Raw genomic sequence first — 25,150 nt, 5'->3', positions numbered from 1 at the left:
TCTTGTGCCAGCCTGCCCTGGCTTATGATTGAGGAATTTAACATTAAAAACACCATTGACTTGTTTTGAATAGTGCTTTGGCAAGCAGGCTAACGCACTGTGTAGCATCACTTTGAAATGATCTTCAATATCCATTTCATGAAGCCATTAGGATTTGGGTGCTGAAAGGCTCATGATATAATAACAAACATTTTCCCTTGCTTTTTGAGTCTGATCCTCCTCAGAGCCCAAGTGAACTCCCTATAGACAAATACAGAATTTGACTACCCATTTTTTCCTATTTTAATACCTGTTTAATCCTTGTTTATCCACGTGTCTCCATGATTAGTTTTGTTTTTCTACATCAGCAAGTTACTATTACTGTTCATGTAGTTAATTACATTTTGTTTAGGCTGAACCTCAATTAGGAACAAAATTGGACTGTGGAGGCCCAAGATTTTGTTAATTCCTTGGAAATTCCAACTATCCATGCTCCTGCTGGCCCCTCTGCCTGCAGTGTCATTCCCTTCATCTCTATTTGGGTCATCCTACCCATCATTCACACTTAAATGCCATTACTTACTCAAAGCCCTCCTTGACGTCCCTCCACCACCTGTTGCCCTGCAGCCTAGTTATTCTCTCTCCTTCTTCTTGGGTCTCCATAATCCTATGGCATCTATCTTATTCTCCTTTGTATTTATAGTTAATTGTGAACTCAACTCTTTCAATAAAGTGAATTTAATTTTGAGAAAGCTATATACTTAATTTCAGATTCTTTCTCTCTTTTTTAGGATTTTGATTCCTGGTTTGACACTAAAAATTGTCTTGGTGATCAAAAACTTGTGGAAAGACTACATGCAGTAAGTAATAGTTATCAAGGTAATTGAGCGCATATAAATGAAATGAATGGATTCATACGATCAGCTCAAACTTGGGGACAGAGAAATGGGCAATCACTTGCTTTGACTGGTATACCCCTTAGCTACCTGTCTTGAGCAGTCATTGCCTAAAAGTGTCTTTTGGATTTCTATTTCTTGGGTGCAGAGATGTTAGTGATGGTGTCAGATTTTTGCTAGACACAGTGTCCTTAGTAAAATGATTAAGATAATTTCCACTTTCATAAATATAGAGCAGACTAAACCTTAACATGAATATAAAATCACACCTGAATTATTCTCTTAAATCTCTTGTCCTTGATGCCTACTTAGGATTTCTCAGGCAGAATATTCTTGGGTACCCCTGCCTGTCCTGACTAGCTTATTACCTTTCCCTCTTTATTATTTTCATATTCAATATTGTCAACTTTTAAGTGCCCAATTTAATTCCCTACGTATGGTACAGAAGATGGAGAACTGACTTCAGAGCCAGGACTATTCAGGTTCAATCTCTACCTCTGACACTTACTGGCCGTATGACCCTGGACAAATCACTTAATCTCACAATGCCTACAACTAGAATTAACTAAGAGGGTGAAGACTTAGATTGCTAGGAATTTCCTCAGTGACATCCCAGAACCAGAACTGTTCTCCCTGTTCACTCTAAAATGATTCCCATCTTTTTCTCTACATATGGAATATATGGGGCCCTAGAAAATCTCCCCAAAGCTCATAATATTTTGTGACTCTATCCACTCAGAAGTCTAGCTCAGAATCACACAATTAGAGAGATGGAAATTCCTCAGCTCTCCAGTCCAACCCTTCCACTAAGAGAATCCTAACTCTAACATATCTAACATACCTCATAAGTGGGTGTCCAGTGGCAATAGAAAATCTCTGAGCAGGGTGATTGAACCTACCACTTCTCGAGGTAGTCAATTCCTCTTTGGGTTACTTCTAATTGTTGTGGAACCTTTCCTGATGTTAAACTTTGATTTACCTCTTTATAGTTTCTGCTACTGGCTTTGGGATCCCCAACCAGGTAGTCTTTGTTTTACAAGATAGTCCTTCAGATCTTTGAACATAGCTAATAGAAATTCCTAAGTCTTCTCTTGTTCAGGCTAAATGTACCTAACTCTTCCTATGAGATGGACTCAAGGTCCTTCGCTATCCTGGGCACCCTTCTCAGGATATGTTCGACCTTATTAATGACCTTCTTAGACCATGGTGCGTAGAAATGAAGACAAGACTGCAGATGAGACCTGATAAGGACAGAGTACAGTGGGACTATCAGCTCCCTAGTCCTGGATACTAGGTCCTTCTGAATGTGACCCAAGATTGCATTAGCTCATTTGGCTACTCTGTCATACAACTGACTCATCTCAAGCTTGCAGACCCAGAGATCTTTTTCAAGACAACTATTGCCTATCCATGCTTCCTTTAACTGTTTCTTGTTTTTTGTACCCAAGTGCAAGACTTTATAGATTTTTTTCTTGCAAGGCAATGGGGTGAAGTGGCTTGCCCAAGGCCACACAGCTAGGTAATTATTAAGTGTCTGAGGTTGTGTTTGAACTCAGGTACTTCTGACTCCAGGGCTGGTGTTCTGTCCATTGTGCCACCTAGCTGCCCCACCCTATATAGATTTTTAAAATTAAATTTCATCTTACTAGATTCAGTTCAGTGCTTTAGCCTATGAAGATCTTTTTTTTTTTTTTTTAGGATTTTTGCAAGGCAAATGGGGTTAAATGGCTTGCCCAAGGCCACACAGCTGGGTAATTAATAAGTGTCTGAGGCTGGATTTGAACTCAGGTTTTCCAGGGCTGGTGCTCTATTCACTGCGCCACCTAGCCACCCCTGAAGATCTTTTTGGATCCTGACTCTGCCATTCTCTGTGTTAGCCATCCCTTCTATTTCTGTGTTATTAGATCTGCTGAACATGCCATTTGGGTCTTTATCCAAGTTACTGATAAAAATGTTAAACAGCACAAGTCTTTGTACAGATCCCTGGAATTCCTCTATCATAGACCTTCTACCATATTGACATTGAGCCATTAACTACTCTCCTTTGAGGCTGGTTATTCCACTAATTCTGAATCCCTCTGATTGTATTAAGCGTGTAATCTATTACTCTTCATCTCCACATGAAGAATATGAGCTGTTATCCAAAGCTCTGCTGAAAACTAAAGAGAAATCTCATCTTTTAATTTTGTAGAACTGAATTTTCATTGAAATGGGGAACTCCCAGATGGGAGCAGTGCCTCTCCTGATGCAGGTGGCACTTTCTTTTCAGTTTTTCATTTTATAGGGTTGCCTGGGGTATCAAGTAGTGAAGTTATTTATTCAGGGTGACATACCCAGTATACACTGGAGTGATGACTTGAACTTGGATCTTCTTAACTTCAAGGCTACTTCCCCATCCACTGTGTCATACTGCATCTATAGTGATCCTGTCAACAGAGGAAATCAGTTTAGTTGGATGAAGCTGGTTTGGCTTGTTGTCATGGCCTCTTCCCTTTTTAAATGTTTGCTAACTATATCTTGAATGTTCTGTTCTAGAATTTTCCTTGGAATTGAAGTCAAGTTCACTGACTTGGATCTTGTAGACTGTTTCATTCTCTTTTTTTGAAACACAAAATGACATTCAATCTTATTGTAGTACCTGTCTTATTTTCCATGATTTTTCAAATATCATTGATGATGACTTGGCAATCACACCTACTCATTCTTTCAAGATCCAAGGGTGTAGTTCTTCTTTGACTGGTGACTTGATTAATCGAGGGCAATTGTTATTCTATTGTTTCCCATGTCAAGGTCATTCTTTGCAGAGAAAACAGAAAACATGAGAGTTATCATCATCAGCTACCCCAAGCTAAGGTGCTATCCCTTCTTTGATCTTGCCTTTTCTCCCAGAATAGCTTCCTCCTTTCCACCCTATCCCCTTTTTTTGTCCTTAACTTTGCTTACTAGTCTCAGCTCTTTCTGAGCTTTAACATTCCTTATGCTATTTTTACAGAATTGTGCCTCTTCTTTACTTGACTTTGCTCTATCATCTGTACATTTTTGTTTCAAATCAAAGGTGGTTGGTGAGCTCCTTGTGCATTCATATTGTTCTCTTCCGACCAATCCCAGTTTTCTTCCTCAATGGAATGATTCCCTTTTTATCTTCAGAATTTCCTTTATAGACTGCTTTCCCCTTTAGCATTTTAGTCTATGGGATCATATATATCTTTATTGTGAACCCTTTGAAATCCGCTTTCTCAAAATTTTGACTGATGCCTAGATTTCCTGTCCTCTAAATCAGAGTCTGGGAAAGAACTATCACTTCTCCAGGCCTATCCCCAAATTTTCCTTATTTCTATCCCAACAACTAAAACTGAATACAGCTGTCCTCAGGGCATGCATGCACCAAATAGAATTAATAACCTGTCATCTGTAACACATACGACAATATGGTCTATATTCATCTGAGCCCCCAAATTTCCATGCATTAAAAAGCATATGGCATCACAAGACTTTCAGTGACCAGATATATAGACACAGAGAAACATGCAGCCTGTGCATAATAGCGAGAATATATGCTTTTTACACAAGTTCACCAAGCACCTTGTTGTCATGATCTCCATTTGATAAATAAGGAAATTGAAGCAAACAGAGGTTAAGTGATTAGCCCAGGATCACACACTCAAGCACCACCTCCTGTAGGAGGCCTTTTCTGGTGCTACTCCCTTCCCCACCCCTGCCACTTACTACCTAACCTCAAGTTAATTAGAGATAGTTTTGATTTTGTTTCTCTACAATATCTGACATAATGGGTGCTTAATGTGTGTCAATGAATGCCTTCCATTAGTAATCAAAAGCATCCTGCATGCCCTCTAATGGCTTGGTCTGTGTTTGAACATGGAACAGCACTCCAATTCTGCCCCAATAATTAGCTACAAGAGGAGTGACTTCTCCCTTTTCTCCCAGAGCCTCACCTGGAAACTGGACCACTGATCTGATAGCATCACCACTTGTTGGGCCCTCCTGAGTTTGTGGTTGGCAACCCTACACTCTATTGGCCACTCCCGAGTCCCAGACGACTCTAGCTTCTTTTAGGCTCTGCAAGTGCCTTTTGTTTTCCAGGCATCACCACCCGTGGAGTATTATGGCTGAAAGGGGCTGCTTCAGACTTCAGCCTTGCCCTGCTTACTAAGCAGGGATCCTCCCTTCAGGTGGCACAGACTTGGTTGATTTCTGTAACCCTATAATGGATACCAACACCCAATTTCTTCTCGCATCATGCCAAGGACCCCAGTATTTCTGTTGAAACGATGGCATTAGTCATAGCTGTGGAATGGGGATGCTAGAGCAAATGATGACTAATCTCACCCATGGTCATTTAGTGATGCTTATGCACATCCATGGCAGACGAGAATACTTGAGCTAGTGAGAAGCAGATTCTACCAGTCCACAATGATAACAAATGTCTCTGAGATGTGTGATACTGTTGTCTCATGTGTTCAGATGAAAAAGTTAGCATTTTGAGCTGTATTGTTGGGAGGGTGGGGAGAGAAGTGCCAATAATGAGTAGGATTTAGGCACACCAGCTTTTTAGTTCTAGAAGAGATGGGTTGGTACTGGCCTGCAGCTGGTAGGATATGATTGAGAAGCACGTCTCTGTATATGGCTTCCCTGCCTCTGAACATGATAGAACCTTTTCATTTAAACTATGTATAAGAGGGTTTGCTGTCCCTATGACCCCAGACAAGCCACTTACCTCTCTGTACCTCAGTTTTCCCATCTGTAAAATGGGGATGATAATAGCAAATGAGATGACATATACAAAATATGCTATAAACCTTAAAACCTTTTTATCACCACTGTGTGAACCTGGGCAAGTCATTTAAACTTCCCCATGTGTAAAATGGGAGTACTGCTAAGAGCCTGCCTCCTAACATTGTTGCTCAAATGAGATAATATATGCAAATCCTAAAGTGGAATACCGATCCTCCTTTTCTTCTTCCTCCTTCTCTTTTCCCATACCAGGAATTTGTTTAGTCTTGCAATATATACCCATGGATCATCCATATCTACAGAGAAGACTAGGAGTCTTCATTCCCCTCCTTTCAGTACTTCTGAATTTTTGGACTTAAACACTGGCCCTCTCCCTTAGTAATTTGTTTAGTCTTTAAACTGCTTGTTAGGGGCAGCTAGGTGGCACAGTGGATAGAGCACTAGTCCTGGAGTCAGGAGGTCCTGAGTTCAAATCTAGCCTCAGACACTTAATAATTACCGAGCTGTATGACCTTGGGCAAGTCACTTGACCCCCTTGCCTTCAATCCCCCCCCCAAAAATACTTGTTAAATGGCAGCTTCCTATTGGTCTGCTGCTTCCATTTGCATCCTTAGCAGAACCTTGTCAGAATCATCTTGACAGTGACCCTGAATGGCATGCTACTGCTTCTTAGCCTGCACCATAGTGAGGTGGGAGATCTCTTTCAACCAATCTTGTAGTCACAGATGACTTTGAGGCTCTCAGGCTTTTCTCCATATTCTGAGACTCCAAAGCTTAGATATTGAAATATGGCTTTGAGGTCATTGTGGGTAGGCTGGAAGTAGCCTTCTATTCCTGAAGACCCTGACAGTACCTCATATGGACTCTGTGGGGTTCCTAGGTTCCACCAGGCCCAGACCTCAAGGGTCCCAGCATATTCATCAGTGAGTGTGTGAGAGTCTCTGAGGAGGAGAATGCAAGTTCTAACCTGCTCAGGTTTCTTGGCCAAACTCTCTTCATAGGTAATTTAATTGAAAATTCTATCATGATCAGAGTGACCCCTGGCAGGAAAGTCATATACAGACACAGATTTGTCCATCATGTCCTACTAGCTGTAGGATGATAACCCTTCATCTTTCTTTTCTAGAATTAAAAAAACCTGGAGCCCAAGTCCCACTCATTGTTGGCACTTTCCTCCCCACCCACCCATGAATGCAGTCTTGGCTGTTAGCAGTCTCACGCGTCTTGGAGATATTTACTGTAATTGGGTTCTGGGAGAATCTGTTCTCACTAGCTCAGACATTTTCTATCCCAGATGTCCATAAGCATCACTGCATGTTAGGGCCATGGGTGAGCTTGGTCATCCCTTGCTCTAGCATCCCCATTCCATGGTTATGACTAATAGCATCCTTTCAACAGAAAGGAACAAGACTGGGGTCCCTGGAGGTCATTCCCCCACTTCTTCCTTTGAATTATTTTTTTGTTGATTTCAAATTATCCCATACTCTGGCCACCAGTCATCCTCTGACAATTGAGGCAAAGATTCATTACCATAGAGTGTGCCCCTCTCTGTGGCAGACTCCAATTCTCGGTTCTTTTTGCCCTTAGTAGCAATATAAGCCTAATAACCTGGCTAACTCCGTCCCTGGCTTGAACATCTGGTGGTGCTGGGATTATTGTTGTCATGACAACGTGAGTTGCTGCTCTCAACATGTGACATCTCTGTCGGTTGTCTTGAGCCTCATTATGTTGCCCTCAATAACTTCTTTCCCACGGAAGGCCTCACATGTTCTCACTAATTCCTACCTTATTACCATTGTTATATTAATAATAAGGAAAATAATTATTTTTTATACCATGCTTTAAGGCTTGCAAAGCCTTTTAAAAATATCATCTCAATTATTCCCAACATTTCCATTCTTTGTTGTGTCTTTGAGCAGGCTCGATTTGTCCCTATTTTAGGTAGTATGTGTAACCTTTATTCTGCTCCTATGGTCCCCAATATACTCATTTATTTAGAGCAAGAAGACCTCCCTCATTTGAAGCAGAAGGAAATTGAGGCCCAGGAAATGATTTGCCTGGGCCACATACTGGATTCTAGATCTAGTGCTGGAAGAGACTTTGACGATCCTCTAGCTCAGTGTCCTTCATTTTACAGGGACTAGCCTGTCAAACCTGGAGTCAGGAAGGTCCAACTTCAAATACCTCCCCAGGGACTTCTCTGTGTGACTCTTCAACAAGTCACTAAACCTCTCAGTGAGAAGATTGTGGCCACTTGAAGACATTTTTCTCATTGGTCCATTCTCTATTGAATAAATTGACATCTTAAAAAAACAAAGTGTCTCAAATAATACAGATCTGAAGAGAGACTGACTCTTATACCTAAGTGTTCCCCCAAAGACAGAGAAGTTTTTCCTAAGACTGACTGGACTCTTCTCATTGAGGAACTCCCCCCATGAAACCACATGGATCACATAAGTCTAGCAGCTGAGTGGCCAGTAGGATGGACACTCAACTTGGACTTGGTATTGCTAATGCCCAAGCATCTGTCGACTCCCTTCAGTACTTAGTGCAGTGCTCCTTGAATAGCTGGACATTTGAGGCCATGAGGTGGAGCAGTAGATCGAGTGCTGGGCCTAGAGTCAGTTTGACGAGTTCAGATCTTGCCTCAGACCCTTCTTAGCTGTGGGACCCTGGGCAAATCACTTATCCTCTATCTACCTCAGCTTCCATAGCTATAAATAACAGCTATTAATAGTAAGTAGCTAATAAAATAAAAAATAATAACCTACTTCCCAGGATTATTGGTGAGGATCAAATGAGAGGATATTTGTAAAATGCTTAACACAGTACCTGGTGTGTAGTAAGCATTTTATAAGAGTGTGTTCTTCTATGCCTCAGTGTTATGCCAATCTGTAAAATGGGCATAATAAAAGTAGCTACCTCCCAGGGTTGTGAGACTCACAATATGTGTAAAATATTTTGCAAACTTTAAAGCAATACATAAATGTTAACCTTTTGCTAAATTGTGATTGAATATATTCTATAAGATCCTTACTATATTTAAAAGGGGTAAGCCAATGAATCTCCCCATAATATAGTACCTTAGTAAACCCCTTTCACTTGTTAAACTGCTGGAAAATGGAGTCCAGGTTCAAGGTACTCCAAGGGACCACCTTTCCTGGAAACTCTTGCTCATTAGTCCTTATTGATGTGTTTACTTTTCCTAGGCAGCCACAGGAAGCTCGTTCAATGCATTGACATTAAATGAAAAAGCAAGTATGGTAAGAAGTAGTGTAAGAAGAACTATAGTAAGAAGAATATTAAATGGAATAATAAGAAAAAATAACAGTAGAATATTATCTTTATAAATTTGGGGTACACTTTTCCACCAAATATCTATATATCATTAGTGGGAAGAGTAGACATGTTTATCCAGGGAACAGGAGTGGAGGGGCAATGGCCAGGCCAGAGAATGCCTTTTTCAATCTCTGTCTCTGTTATTCCCTGCTACCAACTTCTGGGCTTAGACTCTACAGGGCTACCTGTCAAGCCATCCTAGCTCTGGTTTTCTATGACAAAGTGATTAGATAGTCTTTCCCTAACTAAAACAAACTGAATTAAAGCAAATCCCTTTCATCCTAGTCAGAGGCTCCCCACCACATTTAGCTAACAAAAGCTAGGCTTAATGCTACCAAACTATGTCTTGGACTGGATAACAGCTTTTGTCCTAAATAACTATCAGACTTGAGTTTAGAAATTCTCAAGATTCTCTGACTTGGCACAGAAAAAGTTTGAGCTAGAACAGGGTATGTGAAAGAATATGGGTTGGTTCCTGCTTCCCCTCTCCCCACCATTGACCCTGCATTCCTACCTCTAATTGTAGAGCATTCTATAACAAATGTACAGCACTTTGCAATCCTTAGGGAATCTTTAAGGGTTATTATTATTTTTACTATTACTTCAGTGCTAACCAAAAATTTCTTGGTTTCCCTGCTCATGCAAATGTTATTCTAATTGTTTCCCTCACAATTATATATTTTTCCATGCTGAATGGGAACTCTTGACCCATTATGTGGATGGATATATTTGGGAAAGTCATCTTGCTGTAACAGTTATGATTTGACATTGAAAAACTGAAACTCTTAATAATTGGTAGTGTTATGAAACTAAATGCCTGATAACCAATGGGATATGTGCCAAAGGGACAATGTGGGTCTTTTTTTTTAAGTAATTCTTGGTCAAGGTAATGCTGCTATACTCCCTCATAATTTGTGAGAGAAGCCATTAGGTACTTGCTTGGAGAGATAAGAACGGGCACATGCTTGTCCCCCCCCCCCCACTTGCTAGGAGTGAGGAAGTTCTGCAATTTCTTTTGCCCTTTCCCTGACTCAGTTTCTCAATAAGTAAAAGTAAGATTAATAAGATTGGCATTATCTCCTTCACAGGGGCTATGAAGTTAAAACAATATTTCATGTGATTTCAAATATAAGGTCAAAATTCTTAGATGACTGCTTGCTGACGTTATTATTGATTGATGATTATTAGTTGGATGAACAGTTTATGGTCCCATCCATCAGTACCTTGGGCATATTTCATATGGAGCAGTCAGGTCATTCCTGACTTTGCTGTCACCCATTTTTACCCAAGATTACTAATCCTCTTGGGAAAGTCTTATTTCAGTCCAGACCTGTTCAGATTGCCCAAGTAAGAGAAGCCCTTGAACTAATTTACATATTGGGGAGTTCTTTGATTTTTTTTTCTGGTTGGCCCCCAGAGCCTTGTATGTTTCTCACAGTTCTTTGGGGGCTTCACTCACAATAACCCTTTGATATAGATGGTTTCTGGAGTATTACTCTCATATAATATAGAGGGAGCTTTCCTTATCTGACATACAGAAAAGCAAGGCCTAAATGTCTAGCTAGTATGAACCGGGATTCAAGCAAATGTCTAGCCAGTATGAAACAGTATTCAAAACAGGGTCTCCTGGGGCCAAGAACAATGTTCTTTCCACTATGCTGCACTGCCCCACACTTAGCAGTACTTAAATCATATTTCAGGTTCTCCTTGGAGGCTTTCTAACTGCTTATTCTTTAATAACATAGGCCCTGGGGCATCTTACAGTTAAGATGTGGTATTTGGAAAGGAAATTATGGTTATGAGCCATTCATTTGACCCATTGGCTCCAGATGGGTAAATCCCAGTAGGGAAACAGGACGTTTACACACCTAATCTTTCATAGCTGGCTTGCAAACTGCCCCAAAGTTTGGAAAAGTTGGGTCTTGTCAGTTCTCATGAAGCAAGGAAATTCAGAATCAGAATGTTGGTTAAAATCATGTAAAATCTGTAACTTGCAATATTAAATGCCTTATAAACTTTCACGAAAAACTTCACTCTTTAGGTTTTAAAACCATTTTTGTTGCGGCGTATAAAAGCTGAAGTAGAAAAGAGCCTACCTCCTAAAAAGGAAGTAAAAATTTACCTTGGCCTAAGTAAGATGCAAAGGGAATGGTAAGCTTTTTCGTTTCATTTAATGGTCATATATTTTTTCAAGTCAGATTTGTTTGTTTGAACTATGTCTTGTAGTGTTTTAATTTTGTTTTTTATTTTTGGAAATAAAAACATTTCAGATTCAAATTTTTAAATAAGCTTGACATGAAATTTTCCTATAAAGGTAAGAAAACTGATTGTGGATATTACATAAATGGATGATGAGCTATGATTAGCCCTGCAGTAAGTAAGTAGAGAGGAAATGGAGAGGGAGTCTTAATGAACCACAGGCTGGACAGGACAGCAACCTATTAATGGTATTAAAAAAAGAACAGAATCTCATTCACCTTAATGAGACAAAAACATGAGCCTTTGTGATTGTTGTTGATCAGGTCTTTAATCCCCTTTTGACTTGTAAAGGTCAAGAGAAGAAATTGTTTACAGGATTGGAAATGACCTTGGGAAGGATTAGAGGAACTGAGGATGTTTAGTTCAAACAAGGGAAGCTAAGACCAGGAACTTGATAATCATATGCAAGTATAAGAAAAAGCATTTTATAGTATATAACTACTGAATAAAACCAGGAGAAATGGGTTTAAATGACAGAAAAATAGTTTAAATGTTCAAATCTGCATTTGTTTTTCCATAGGTTTTCTTTTTTCTTTGCCCTGCATTTTCCTATCATTATTTTAAAACAGAAATTCCCAGGAAATATTGCTTTATGATATTAGTGAACCTTCTTTGAAATCATGTAATTAATTAAATTTAAAATCGCAGGTACACACGAATCCTGATGAAGGATATTGATATTTTAAATTCAGCGGGAAAGATGGATAAAATGAGGTTACTGAATATTCTCATGCAATTGCGAAAATGTTGTAATCATCCCTACCTGTTTGATGGTGCTGAACCCGGCCCACCATATACAACGGACACCCATCTTGTCAGTAACAGTGGGAAAATGGTGGCCCTGGATAAACTCTTGTCAAAACTCAAAGAACAGGGTGAGAAAAACAAAGCAGAGTGTTACTTTTCCTCAGTATATGTTTCCCAGTCCTTTGTACAGGAATAACATTGTCTAGTTTGGAGCCTTCCTTGTCCCTGGCATAAAGTTAATGAATTAAAACATGGACATGCATTTTTGCATCAGATGTTTGAGTGCTTCAAAATGTATGCTGTACGTTTGTGTGGCTTATCGTGTTCTCATTTTGAAACCACCTTTTTAATCTTGCATGTTTTTATTTTGTGAAAATGTTTTAGGGTCAAGAGTCCTCATTTTTAGTCAGATGACACGATTACTGGATATCTTGGAGGATTATTGCATGTGGCGGGGTTATGAGTACTGTCGGCTGGATGGACAGACTCCACATGAGGAAAGGGAGGTGAGAAAGATTAAGCATGCGTCTGCCTTGACAGCTCCATTAAGCAATGTCTTTTCTACTTTTAAGTACTTTTTTTTAGGATGTTGTTATTTTCATTGGAAACATTTAATCCTGTAGTGTTGGCGACACATTACTAGGAGCTGGAAGACCTGGGAGACCTTTGGTCTATGCCTGCCTCTGCCAGTAATTTGTATCCTTCTTGTAATGGCTATAGTTTATCCACCTATAAGTCATTTTCCTGCCTTTCCCAAGGAGTTCAGCATATGAAATGCTACATTTCTCTCCTCCTCAGCTTCCACCTTTAGACTAATATGCTAAGGGACTTTAATATCTATGTCAATGGTTTCTCAAACTCCCAATTTCCTCCCACTTTCCTAAGCCCTGTGACCTCTTCCAACCCAGCCATATCAAGAAAGGACCACACATTGCATCTTGCCATTACCCACTTTCCTAATTAGAAATTCTGACATTCTTTTCTCTGAAGATAACTGTCTCTCCAACTGCCTATTTTCTTTATCCCTCCTAAACTTGTTCTTTGCTCTCATCAGGATGTCCATCCCTCCACCCCCTTGTACTTTCTCAGGCTCTGCTATCACTTTCCTCCCTTTCTTACCTCAACCCACTAGCTAGTCATTTCAATTCTCCATTGTCTTCTGCTCTTGAATCCATTTCCTGCTTCCCTACTTGGACTTTATTTGTTGGACATCAGCCCTGGATTATTCCGGCAACCTCCTTCCTCTGTCCTTCCTCAGGAGCCATTAAAGAAACCAGAGGAAATCTCACAACTGTGCTGATGAGTTACATTTCAAATTCATGTTAGCCAATCTCTGTGGGGCTCACATTAGAGCAAGGGAGACCTTCAGATTGACTCTCTGTCTCATCTCCTCAGAAGCTATTCTAAACTTCTTCCCTCCTCAAGCCTCCCACTTCCCCTTTCCTTCCCTTTCTCTCAGCTGAGGATCTTATCTCTTATTTAACTGAAAAAACAGAGGATGTTCAGTGGGAGCTTCCTCTTCTCCCATTCTCTTCAATTTAGATCCCCTTGGCATTATCTCTCCCTCTCTCTTCCTTTCCCCAAGTCTCTGAAAAAGGCCAGCTCCTCTGTCTGTGCACTCAATCCTGTTCCTTCCTGTCATCCCATCATACTGCTTCCTTGGTCATCCCCTTACTGTCTTGAATCTTCAGCCTCTCCCTATCTACTGGTTGCTTCTCTGTTGCCTTCAATCGTGCCCAGGTCTTCTTCACCCAGGACAGTAACATTCCTTGAAGGTAGTCCACATCTCTCCTCCCTTTCTCAGTGAAATTGTCCTCTTAGCCTATTTGCCGTTCCATCACTCCTCAACCCTTTGCAGTCTGATGCAGTTCACATTCATCCCTTAACTGAAACTGCTTGTTCAAAGGTGGTTGATCAGGGATGTGTTTTGTAAGGTGTTCTATAGGTTATCTGAGAGGCAGTGGTGCGTGGTAGTTAGTGAGCTTGCCTCTGAAATGGGGAGACCTGGGTTCAAAGGTTTCCATTGACACATATTGGCTACATGACCCTGGGAAGGTCACTTAACCTCTCAGTTTTCTCGACATCTCTCTAAAATGAGAAGTTCAAAGTGCCAATGTCCTCAACTGGAAATTACCCAAACTAATGAAATTACAACTATTGATCCCATCCCTAAAGAAGTATCTTCTGTCACTTAAGACCATATGCTTTGTCTGAATTCTGACTCAACATTTTTTTTTGGCTTTATTCTGAACAAATTCCTAGTTGAGTCTCTGTCACAGACATGTTTCACTTGAACTCCTCACCTCTATCTGGACTCTGCCTTTTTGAATGACTTTGTCAGGGAGCCACAAATGACTACACTACTTGTAACTTTGTCGTTTTTATTAAGAGGAAGTTTGGTATATTGGATAGAGTGCTGAGTTTAGGGTTAGGAAGACCCATTTTGAAAAACCTCTTTCAGTGACCCTTCCTAGCTACCTCGTGTAGCTCACTGAATCCTCTCCTACTGATTTAGCCCCGAGGTCTGATAAGAGTTTTCCAAGTTGACAAAATCACACATAAATCATGTGCATTCACCAGTATTTTATTGTGGTTTGTAACAGTCTCTTCCTAATCACTCCCACCACTCCATAGAATCCTCCCCTATCAAGTCAACCTAGCCAAGTCAGTGGAGATCCCATGGGTCTCTGGATAGAGAGGAAGGTATTCTTTATCATTTAACTTTTGGGACCAAGATTAACTGTGACCTTGGTGAACAGCCTCTCCACTAAATGTCCTTTGACAGTTGACCAACTCTTATCTCTTACCTCCTGTCAGTAGGCCCAGAGGGAAGCCTCCTCCCCTTTTCCTTTATGCATCTATTCTTCATACTCCTGACTTCTGAAGCTTCTTTCTTTTTTTCTTCCCTTCTCTTTTCTTTTTTTCCTTCTTCAAATAGCAAACATACATTTTCTTTCCTCATCCCTCCCCACTTGATTTAAAAGACAGAAAGAAAATCCATTCCTTATGACAAATATACATAGGGCAGACAAAAAAAAAAGTTCCCACACTGGTTCATATTTCATTCTTACATCTTAAGCCCATCAGCTCTCCATCAGGAGGTGGGCAGCATAGACCATCAAGTTAAATCTTGACTCTTCTGTGTCCCCAGATAAAACACCTCATCTTGACCAACTCGAGTTTTGTCTCTCTTGTCAATGGGGTGACCAACTTCTGAAATGACATTTCTTTTACTTTGCAGCTGGTAGGATGGATGTTTGATGTTTCTGCTATTCTTCCACTGCCACTCCCTCCCCCTCCCCACCCTAGATTGGCTTCCCCTCTCCTTGGCCCATGATTCAGATCTTCCACAATACCATCCTGATGCTGTATAGACAAAGCAACAATTTAGTATTTATTCATCTCAAGCTGTCTGGGTGTCTCCTTTTTGTGTAGTCATTTCTCTTGCTGAATGCTCCTGGAGAAGGGATTCTCAACCTGGGATCTTTGAATGCTATAGATGTTGATGGGGGAAAAAAAAGACCATTTCCAGTTTTGATCTTAAAGATTTTATTTGGCAGATTTAAAAATATAATTCTGAAAAAGGGCTATTGGCATTCCCCTTGCTACCTAAGAAGTCCAGTACCTCCAAAAGGCTACGATCCCCCTCCTAAAGGTTAGGAATAATATCTCTGATTTGCTTTCTATGGTTTCATATATAGTACTGTATGTAGAAGCACATTTTGAAAATGAAAGAAAGTATTATAAAGTGAGTTTGAATAATTGTATGCATATCTTTTTTTTGTTGTTTTATTTAAAGCAATGGAGTTAAGAGTAACTTGTCCAAAGTCACACAGTTAGGCAATTATTTAGTATCTGAGGCTGGATGTGAACTCAGGTCCTCTTGACTCCAGGGCCAGTGCTCTATTCACTGTGCCACCTAACTGCCCTCTTGTATGTATATTTTAGAGACTGTTGGGGCAGCTAGGTGGCGCAGTGGGGCGGCTAGGTGGCGCAGTGGATAAAGCACCGGCCTTGGAGTCAGGAGTACCTGGGTTCACATCCGATCTCAGACACTTAATAATTACCTAGCTGTGTGGCCCTGGGCAAGCCACTTAACCCTGTTTGCCTTGCAAAAACCTTAAAAAAAAGAGAGAGACTGCTGCTATTGTGACACCATGTTTTTTGGTCTTTCTTTTTAATCAAAGGAAGCCATCGATACCTTTAATGCTCCTAACAGTACCAAATTCATTTTTATGCTGAGTACAAGAGCTGGAGGTCTTGGAATTAATTTGGCGACTGCGGATGTGGTTATATTATATGATTCAGACTGGAATCCACAGGTTGATCTGCAAGCTATGGTAAGTTGTCTTGAAATGGATCTGTTCATTTGGGTCCGGTGGTATGGTCCAGGATGTAATGTGGTTCCCAATGCTCTGAGGTAGTCTGAATTGCAAGGAAGGAGTTTGTTAGTAATTGTTTACTCACTGATTCTCCCAAAAAATGTACACAAACACACTTTTAAAAAAGTTAATTTTTATTATGAACATTTTCTCTATCACTTTCTCCAGTTTGGATAATCAGAAAAATACTTAAGCTCCAGCCCTGATGGAACCTTCTCCTCTTTCTGAGGTGGAAGTGATCACAGTGAAAATTTAGTCATCATATGGGTTTAAACTGGCTCTAGCATACCTCTGAATGTGAGGCAGGGGAGAGTTTTGGATTATGGTCAACTCTTTGTTATCCATTTGTGGATAATCTGCTTGTGACATTACTCACTGTTCATTTTGCCATGTTGTTCATTAATGTCACCTACCTATGCAGTACCCTCCCAGGCTTCTTCTCATCTCTGTCCAGCTGCTGTGGTATCAGGAAATGAAGATATTTCTTATGGTTAGCAGTGGACTGGAAAGGGTAAAGGACTCACATCCAGGGCCTCCAGCCAGCTGCCTCTCCCTATCTACAGAGCAAAGATATTTTCTGACATGAGCTCTTTTGCATGGGCAGGGTATAGTGACTATCTACCCTTGGAAGTCATTGAGTAGACAACTGGAATGGTTCTTTGGTAAACCGAGATTGTCAGTAAACACATCCCTGGGCCTTAATACCCGACAATCTTTCTCATTGGTCTCAAGGTACTGAAGTTTGGTGATCCCTCATCATCCTTATGGGGGGGGAACTTCTGAGATGTAGGGTGAATATGAAACATTTGATTCTGAGTTCCTGTGGATTAGAAATATGTTGTAGTAGGAAAATAGATAAATTTGAAGTCAAAGGACATGGGTTCAAAATTGGAATTCTGCCATTTACTACATTGATCATGGGCATGCCATTTTCCCTCTTTGGGCCTCAGTTTTCCATTCTGTAAAGTGAGGGAGATACACTTAATGACCTCTCAGGTCCCTTCCAGTTCTGTGGTTCATCTGGTAGTCTTTCCTTTGAGTGATGGTGTCCTAGTATTACCTTAGAGGTAGGCAAGATGGTTGCCTAGACACTCCCTATATTAGCTTTTTCAAAGCCTTTGGCCCAAGTGGTTCTCTTCCTTGCTTTCTCAAGGCAAAGGAGTGCCAATGTTTTGGGCTACGTTCTACTTTCCCATTCTTCTAACCTTTGTCTGCATTGTTTCTTTTTTTTTAACTGGCTTCCCCCACCATTCCCATATCTTTCATTGGCAAAGCAGACCACTTTTCCTTTGAGGGATTGCATTCTTTGATTGTGAAGGCCATTACTAGTTGGCTCTCTCTCCCTTGTTCCTTTTCTACTTAAATCAATTAGCTATTTTTATAAAGGACTTGACTAGAGCCCTTCCTGGTTATTCAGGGTCCTGAGTTTGTTGAAGGAGGTGGGTGGAGGGAGGAGGGAGTCAAGAAGAAGGGTACAGAGAGGAGGAGGAAGAGGGAATGCTTTCTTTGGTACTGCTGGGGTGGTTTGGAATGGATTGTTTTCTGGCAGGTTCTGAAAGCAGATTGGGGGGGACATTTGGCATCTGTTTTCTGGACCATGTGCCTCACAGTCCAAGATCCCCAGAATTAGGTTAAAGAAAAGATATTAGTTGAAGCTAAAAAAATGCTTCCCCAAATCATCATGGGCATTCCATAAATAGTACAATTAAGAGTTGACTATCATTTTAAATCTGTGAAATTATCTACCATATCACTTGCCTAAAAAAGTGTAAAATTGGGAAAAAATTGAATTTTATGAATATGAAAACACAGCTGGTTTACCCCTCTCATGTGTAACAGGTTTGTAAAAAATCCCTGATCATGAATTCTGTCAATTTATTGATTTTTAAAAAAAAATCAACCTATCAATAATGCACATCAATATGCCTAAAATTAGATCCAGAAAGGCCCTCAGAGACCCTCTCATTTTACAGAGGTGAAAATTGAGGCCTAGCAACTTGGACCCAACATCATGCAGCAAATTGAATTACAGTTGTGGATAGTTCTGTTAAGAATCCAAAGTAAATTGCAGTGTGGTGAAAGAAAAGAGCCTTGGAGTAAAAGTAAGAACAGATTTGGGGTTTGAATCCCTGTTCTGATTCTCAATAACGATGTGACTGGCTAAGTCACTTATCTGTAAAATGGGCATGATGATCATGTACAGTTTTCATGCTGCTATGTAATATCAAAACTCCTTCCCCCACTTCCAGCCTCTGTGGTGGACTAATAGGAGGATGTCGATGGTAGTTGAAAGCTGAGTAAATGCTCATTGATTTACCAGTGGATCAGGAACTTCTGGATGAATTGTGATCTGCCTTACTGGAGGGATTTTCCACATCTGAGAGCATCCAAAGAGCCAAACCAGTCCTTGCCCTATTGATCTCACAGTTATCTGGAAACTGTTCTACCAGTTCTACCAGAAAACTGTAAGCTAGTCTCCCAACATCTTTTCTCCCATTAGGATTAGAATTTAGAAAGAAGATATTGTACTTTGTTACTGTACTTTATTTTTTTATTTTTATTCTTATTTTTGGTTTTTGTGGAGCAGTGGGGTTAGGTAACTTGTGTAAGGTCACACACCTAGTCTGTAACAAGTATGTAAGGCTGGACTTAAACTCAGGTCTTCCTGGCTCCATGGCCAGTGCTCTATCAATTGCTGCTTCTCTTAATGTATTTTTTATGATACTTCAAAAAAAGACTTTTTCAGAATAGAGCTACTTTTGTGACAGATAGTGTTTCTATATAGAATTTACAAATATATCTATGCTTATCTCGGTTTGGTGGTTCATTTTTCTCTTGTCCCCCTTACCCCCCACCCCCACTCCCACTTTCCCTTTAAGCTACCTGCTTCTATAGCTTGTGGGCCTTTAAGAAGCCCTTGAAAGGTTAGCTTCTCCCTGACTACTCAAAGATCACTGATAAGGTGTGTGTCCTTTGCCTTTGTCCTGAACCCTCGATCATACCCCCCACATAATCATCTCACTTTGCAGAACAGTTAAGCCCTCATCAACCTTGTCTCATCTCCCTCCAGGTTCAAATTACATTAAAAATTCTCCCTTAGTTAAACAAGGGAAACTAGGAGGCTTCTATGTTTGGCTCTGTGCATATATTTTTGCTCTTTTGTTGAAAGTCCACCTGCTTTTTGTTACTGGCATTTGGAATTTATTGTTAGTGTGAAAGTCAGTTTACTTGTAATGAGTTGCCTTGTATATTTAGCCTCCCTCAGTCTCATTTCTTGGAGCCTTTACCTTTTTCTCTCCTGATTTCTTTCTCTCCTAGAAAGTATTAACAGATACTTATATTCTCCCCATTTAGAATATACCTCCTGTGAATGGGGAGCCTTGGGAATAGGCAGCAGACACTTTTCCTTCTGAAGGGAAAAAGATGGAAGTTCAGTTTTTTCTGCTTTTGACCAAGTATAGATACTCTTCCAAATCAACAAGCGCTTATTAAGGGCTTACAACTCACCAGATACTGTGCCCTTGAAAGCACTGTGGATAAAGAATAAAAGTGGGAGTGGCCCTCAACTTCAAGAAGGCGAGGCAGGGGAGGCAACATGTCCATAATTCAGCACACATTTGTCATGGTGGATACCAGAACTGGCTTCCAGTGGAAGATGAAGTTTTGTGGTTGTGGCTTGCTAGGAATTTAGGGATTCTAAGAAACATAAGTCAGGAGAGACAACATTCTAGGCCAGTGTAAAGACTTGGAGACTAGAGATAAAGAGTCATTTGTGAGGATTTGTGAGCAACGAAGGCCAGTTTGACTGGATAATAGAGTGTGTGTGTGTGTGGGGGGGGGGGAGTCCTGTATAAGGAGGTTAAGAAGCTAGAAAGGGGGCCTGATAGAAAGCTTTCACTGCCAGATAGTTAGAAGTTAATAGGGAGCCAGTGAAGTTTATTGAGGGAGGACTAGGTTGAATCGGAGAGATATTCAGCCTTGTTCTTTTTGGAATAACACTGGCATCTGAGTGGAGAATGAATTGTAATAGAGAGAGACCAGAGGCAAGGAGCTCAGTAGAGTCTGTATTCTCTGTTTTTTTTAAATAAATATTTTATTTGTTTTCCAATTTTATACAACAGTAGTTTCTACTTAACTTTCTCTTTACAATTTTTCCTCCATCCTCCCTTCTCCCCCCCCCCCCCGAAAGCAGTGTGATAATCTTTACATTGTTTCCATGCTAAACATTGATCAAAATTGAATGTGTTGAGAGGAAAATCATATCCTTGAGGAATAAAATAAAATATTTGAGATAGCAAATTATGTAGTACATAAGACTACTTTTTTTTTTTTTTTAGTTTTTGCAAGGCAGTGGGGTTAAGTGGCTTGCCCAAGGCCACACAGCTAGGTAATTATTAAGTGTCTGAGCTGGATTTGAGCTCAGGTACTCCTGACTCCAGGGCCGGTACTTTTATCCACTGTACCACCTAGCCACCCCCGACTACTTTTTTTTTTGAAAAAAATTGAAGTTTATAGTCTTTAATCTTTGTTTAAACTCCGCAGTTCTTTCTCAGGATACAGATGTTATTCTCCATCTCGGATCCCCTAAAATTGTCCCTGATCATTGTGCTGATGGAATGAGCAAATCCATCAAGGTTGATCATCCCCATGTTGCGTTTAGATGGTACAATGTTCTTCTGGTTCTGCTTATCTCATAGAACCTAAATTCTCAAGTATACTAGAAATTGGATCCAGAATCCCCAGTAATATCCATATGGTTCATTTCCATCAGGATCGAGCTCATCGTATTGGTCAGAAGAAGCCCGTACGGGTATTCCGGCTCATTACTGACAACACTGTTGAAGACAGGATTGTAGAAAGAGCAGAGATAAAACTGAGGCTTGACTCTATTGTTATACAACAAGGTATCAAATGCTTTTCCATAATATTAATAACTGTGTGTGTTTATGTTTATCCATATATATTATAATATCCCTATAATTACTTAGTTGGTTCTTGCAAAAATTTGCACTCTCAAAACCTCTACTTTTAAAGATGTCTTTTTTTATAAGATTGGTCACAGCTTGAAATAAGACAGTCTAATTTGACAAATACTTTTTTGAAAACTCAGTTATTTAAAGCTGTCTTATCTGTCTATGACATTTGATATGCAGATTGTATATTTGAACCTTAGCTAACCTGATAACCTTTATTTGTAATAGCATGTGATTTGGAACACCTGGTATCCAGGGGACAACCTGTTCTGATGGCTTGGTTTTTTTTTTTTTGCAAACAATTATAATTATAATTGGAGTGCCTGCTCTCAGAGGAAGTTCTAGACCCCCCCCTTAAATCTTGCTTCTCTAGGTTTTTTTTTTTGTTTTTTGGGTATTTTTTTGGGGGGTTTTTGCAAGGCAAATGGGGTTGAGTGGCTTGCCCAAGGCCACACAGCTAGGTGATTATTATATGTCTGAGACCAGATTTGAACTCAGGTACTCCTGACTCCAGGGCCACCTAGCCGCCCCTGAATCTCTGGGTTTTAAAAGAAAGTTAGACAAAGGTATAATGCCAAGTGGAAAATGAGTCAGAAGGGACACTTCACAAGAGATAGCTTTGAGGAAAAATTGAAGTTGGACAACTTCCTCAGCTTCCCAAACTTTACTCATGATTTAAATATGATAGTGTTTGATTGAGAGACAGAATGTAGGTAGGTAGAAGTCTCCTTGAAGACAGAGAAGACCTGTTTGAGTCCTACCAATAACATATCCCAAATTGGAAGGGTGAATAAGTCTCTTAACCTTATGTTGCGTTCAATGATTTTCAGAGTCAAGAAGTAACTCTTGTAGTCTGATACAGATACAGGGAGTTTAGATACAGTGAGCTCTCCACAATGATGGAGTAGGTCAGCACCAAAGAAATAAAGACACAAAAGCCCCTTCTTGTATGGGTTTTGTAGTACAATCCACTTAAAGATCCCACCATTTACTTTTGATATTAGGTAGACTCATTGATCAACAATCTAACAAGTTGGCAAAAGACGAAATGCTACAGATGATACGCCATGGAGCCACACACGTTTTTGCTTCCAAAGAAAGTGAACTGACAGAGGAAGACATTACAACTATTTTAGAGAGAGGGGAAAAGAAGGTCAGTTAAAGTAGACTTTAGAAATGGAACTTTGCATCTTGATTATGTTTGTTTTATGTTTATTACGACAATTTGATTGTTTATTTTAATCAGGGACAATTTGCTTTGCTTTTTGGGGGAGGAAATGAAAACTCAACATACCTGTTGAAAAAAGTAGGAAATTGATCTACTTGTAAATCAAATCATTTTTGTCATTTATGAATTTTAAGACTGACCTGTCTATAGCTCCTGCTTCTGGGGGAAGATGAGGTCACTGGATCACTAGAACTCTGAGTTGCTAAAGTTCATGAGGCATCTGTCCCAAGCCTTGCTACCAATATGGTGAACATCTTGGAGCAATCCTTTGGACTTGGGACCAGTAGGCTGCCCAAGGAGAGGTTAACCAGTGACAGTGCAAGTTGGAAAATGGGGCAGATCAGAACTTCCATGGTGGTCAACAGTTGGTTCAGCCATCAATGGCTGCTTTGTGTCAGCCAAAGTGTTACAGGGAAACCACCCTGTCTTCACCAAAAATGAAAAAAATAGATGTTTTAGGACAACAACTTAAACAAAAAATCTATTGATCCTTTTTCTTTATATTCCATGGTTGTTGCTTAGTTTCCCAGGGCCTTGCTATGAACTTCACCCATTTATGTATTCATCTGGAACTTATTGTTGATATGACAGAGAATTTTCATATTAACCTAATTTCTACTAGTCTGCATTCTATTATTCCCATTAATCCTTGTTAAGGATTCAATCCAGGAATAGTTGGTGTTTCTTAATTTATTGAATACTATACTGCCAGGTTCGATTGCAGCAACTTTTTATTTGTTTTTTAGTTTTTGCAAGGCAAATGGGGCTAAATGGCTTGCTCAAGGCCACACAGCTAGGTAATTATTAAGTGTCTGAGGCTGGATTTGAACTCAGGTACTCCTGACTCCAGGGCTGGTGCTCTATCCACTGCGCCACCTAGCTGCCCCGCAACAACTTTTAAAAAAAAGATTTTTGAGGCACTGTATTTGAAGTTACTCATTATTGATATATTAGAATACTTTTAATTCATAGAATCATTGAATTAGAAGGGACTTACATGCAATAGTTACCTAAGCCTGAATTGCCTAGACCACATAGGACAGTTCATTTCACATTGGTTTTCGAACAAATTTCACCAATAAGGAGACCAAACATCCATAGTCTTGAATGCATTTCTAGAGGAAATAAGAAAGGCAGTAGAGAAAGCAAAGATGGGGAAAACAGTTGAAATAGACCAGTTATACACAGATGTCATCTGAGTTGACAGTGTGAAAACTTTGAGGGAATTGAGGGATCAACTCTGAAGGTATCGGAAGGAAGGGATGGGATGGTGCCCAGCTTAGGATAAAGAGAATACAGGATAGCACAGCCCTTGCCACTTTGACCTCTGGTCCTCCTTGTGGCTAAGATAGACCCTTCCACAGATATTTTTGCAGTCACTGGTTTCATCCTGTCAGATCTCAGCTACAACCCAATGTAGATTTGCTTGTTGAGTATTATATTTTTCCATTTGTGTTTATTTAATTTTTTTGCTATTATATAAAACAATGAGAACATTACTTAAGTGTCAGAATAATATAGTTTTTACTATCATGATTTTTTAATTTTAATTTTACTTTTTTCCAATTACACATTAAGATAGTTTTCAACATTGCTTTGTTTTATTAAGATTTTGAATTGTACATTTTCTCTCTCCCTCCCTGCCTTCCACCCTCTCTTATGACAGCAAGTAATTTGATAAGCTATTATAATTTTATAGGCAATTCAGTTATCATAGAATTTCTGTTTCTAAGGTCCTTGATTGAATTTTACCTGATATTATGGTAGCATGTATCCTACCATTGTACTATCTTGCCTCAAATGTGCTTTTATCTCTTAATAGAATAAATTGATTCAAAGAAAATGAATTGAACAGCTTCTAATATAAATATGCAGCCATTGGTTGAAGGTTGTTAGGAATGCATAAATGAGAACAATGGGTCAATAGTGATTGAAGACTACTTGGGGACAAATAGAATTTTCATGCAGGTTAATATTTGATAAAGAGTTATTTTATAATGTCTAAAATTGAGTTGGGAAATGTTGATAAGAGATAAAAAAAGTATTTGGCCATCTGAGCATGCTTTATTGTGTTTAGACTGCAGAAATGAATGAACGGTTGCAGAAAATGGGAGAGAACTCTCTTAGAAATTTCTCCATGGACACTGAAACAAGTTTGTACAACTTTGAAGGTGAAGATTATAGAGAAAAACAAAAGGTAACTTTGGATGTGAGACCAAACGGACCCAAGTTGCACAGTTGTCCTTTATTAACATCTATTTTTAACCATCTCTTACATTCCTTTCTTTTTCTTCACTTCTTTGGCCACCAGCCTAGTTTAAGCCCTCATTACTTTTTGCTTGGACTGGTTTAATAGTCTTCTAAATCATTTCCTTGGTTCCAGTTTTCTCTGGTCCATCTGCGCAGTTTTTTTTTCCTGAGACATAGATCTGATCACATCATTCCCTCTGTTCAAGAGCAGCCTCTCGTTTACGGGGCAGGGTACAAACACCTCAGTCCCCCATAACATCAACCCTTCCAGACATTTCAGATCACTGTCCATCTCACAGTTCTAAATCTTGACAAATTACAAACTGTTCCATGGATTCTGCATTT

General features: G+C 39.8%; 1 protein-coding gene across 3 annotated transcripts in view; it reads left to right on the top strand.

Annotated features, from left to right (window-relative positions):
- SMARCA1 (SNF2 related chromatin remodeling ATPase 1) overlaps positions 1–25,150 on the top strand; it is a 110,559-nt gene that overhangs the window by 37,934 nt on the left and 47,475 nt on the right. For all 3 annotated transcript variants that reach the window (XM_074207815.1, XM_074207817.1, XM_074207816.1), the window contains exons 9-16: positions 771–839; positions 11,008–11,117; positions 11,874–12,100; positions 12,357–12,478; positions 16,160–16,312; positions 21,126–21,258; positions 22,332–22,480; positions 24,633–24,752. In XM_074207815.1, the coding sequence (XP_074063916.1) occupies positions 771–839; positions 11,008–11,117; positions 11,874–12,100; positions 12,357–12,478; positions 16,160–16,312; positions 21,126–21,258; positions 22,332–22,480; positions 24,633–24,752 (1,083 nt within the window). The remainder of the gene's footprint in view (positions 1–770; positions 840–11,007; positions 11,118–11,873; positions 12,101–12,356; positions 12,479–16,159; positions 16,313–21,125; positions 21,259–22,331; positions 22,481–24,632; positions 24,753–25,150) is intronic.

This window comes from Macrotis lagotis, chromosome X, assembly GCF_037893015.1.
Source record: "Macrotis lagotis isolate mMagLag1 chromosome X, bilby.v1.9.chrom.fasta, whole genome shotgun sequence".
Lineage (NCBI taxonomy): Eukaryota > Metazoa > Chordata > Mammalia > Peramelemorphia > Peramelidae > Macrotis > Macrotis lagotis.
The sequence above is the reverse complement of the archived record's forward strand: the minus strand, read 5'-3'. Positions and strand labels throughout refer to the sequence as shown.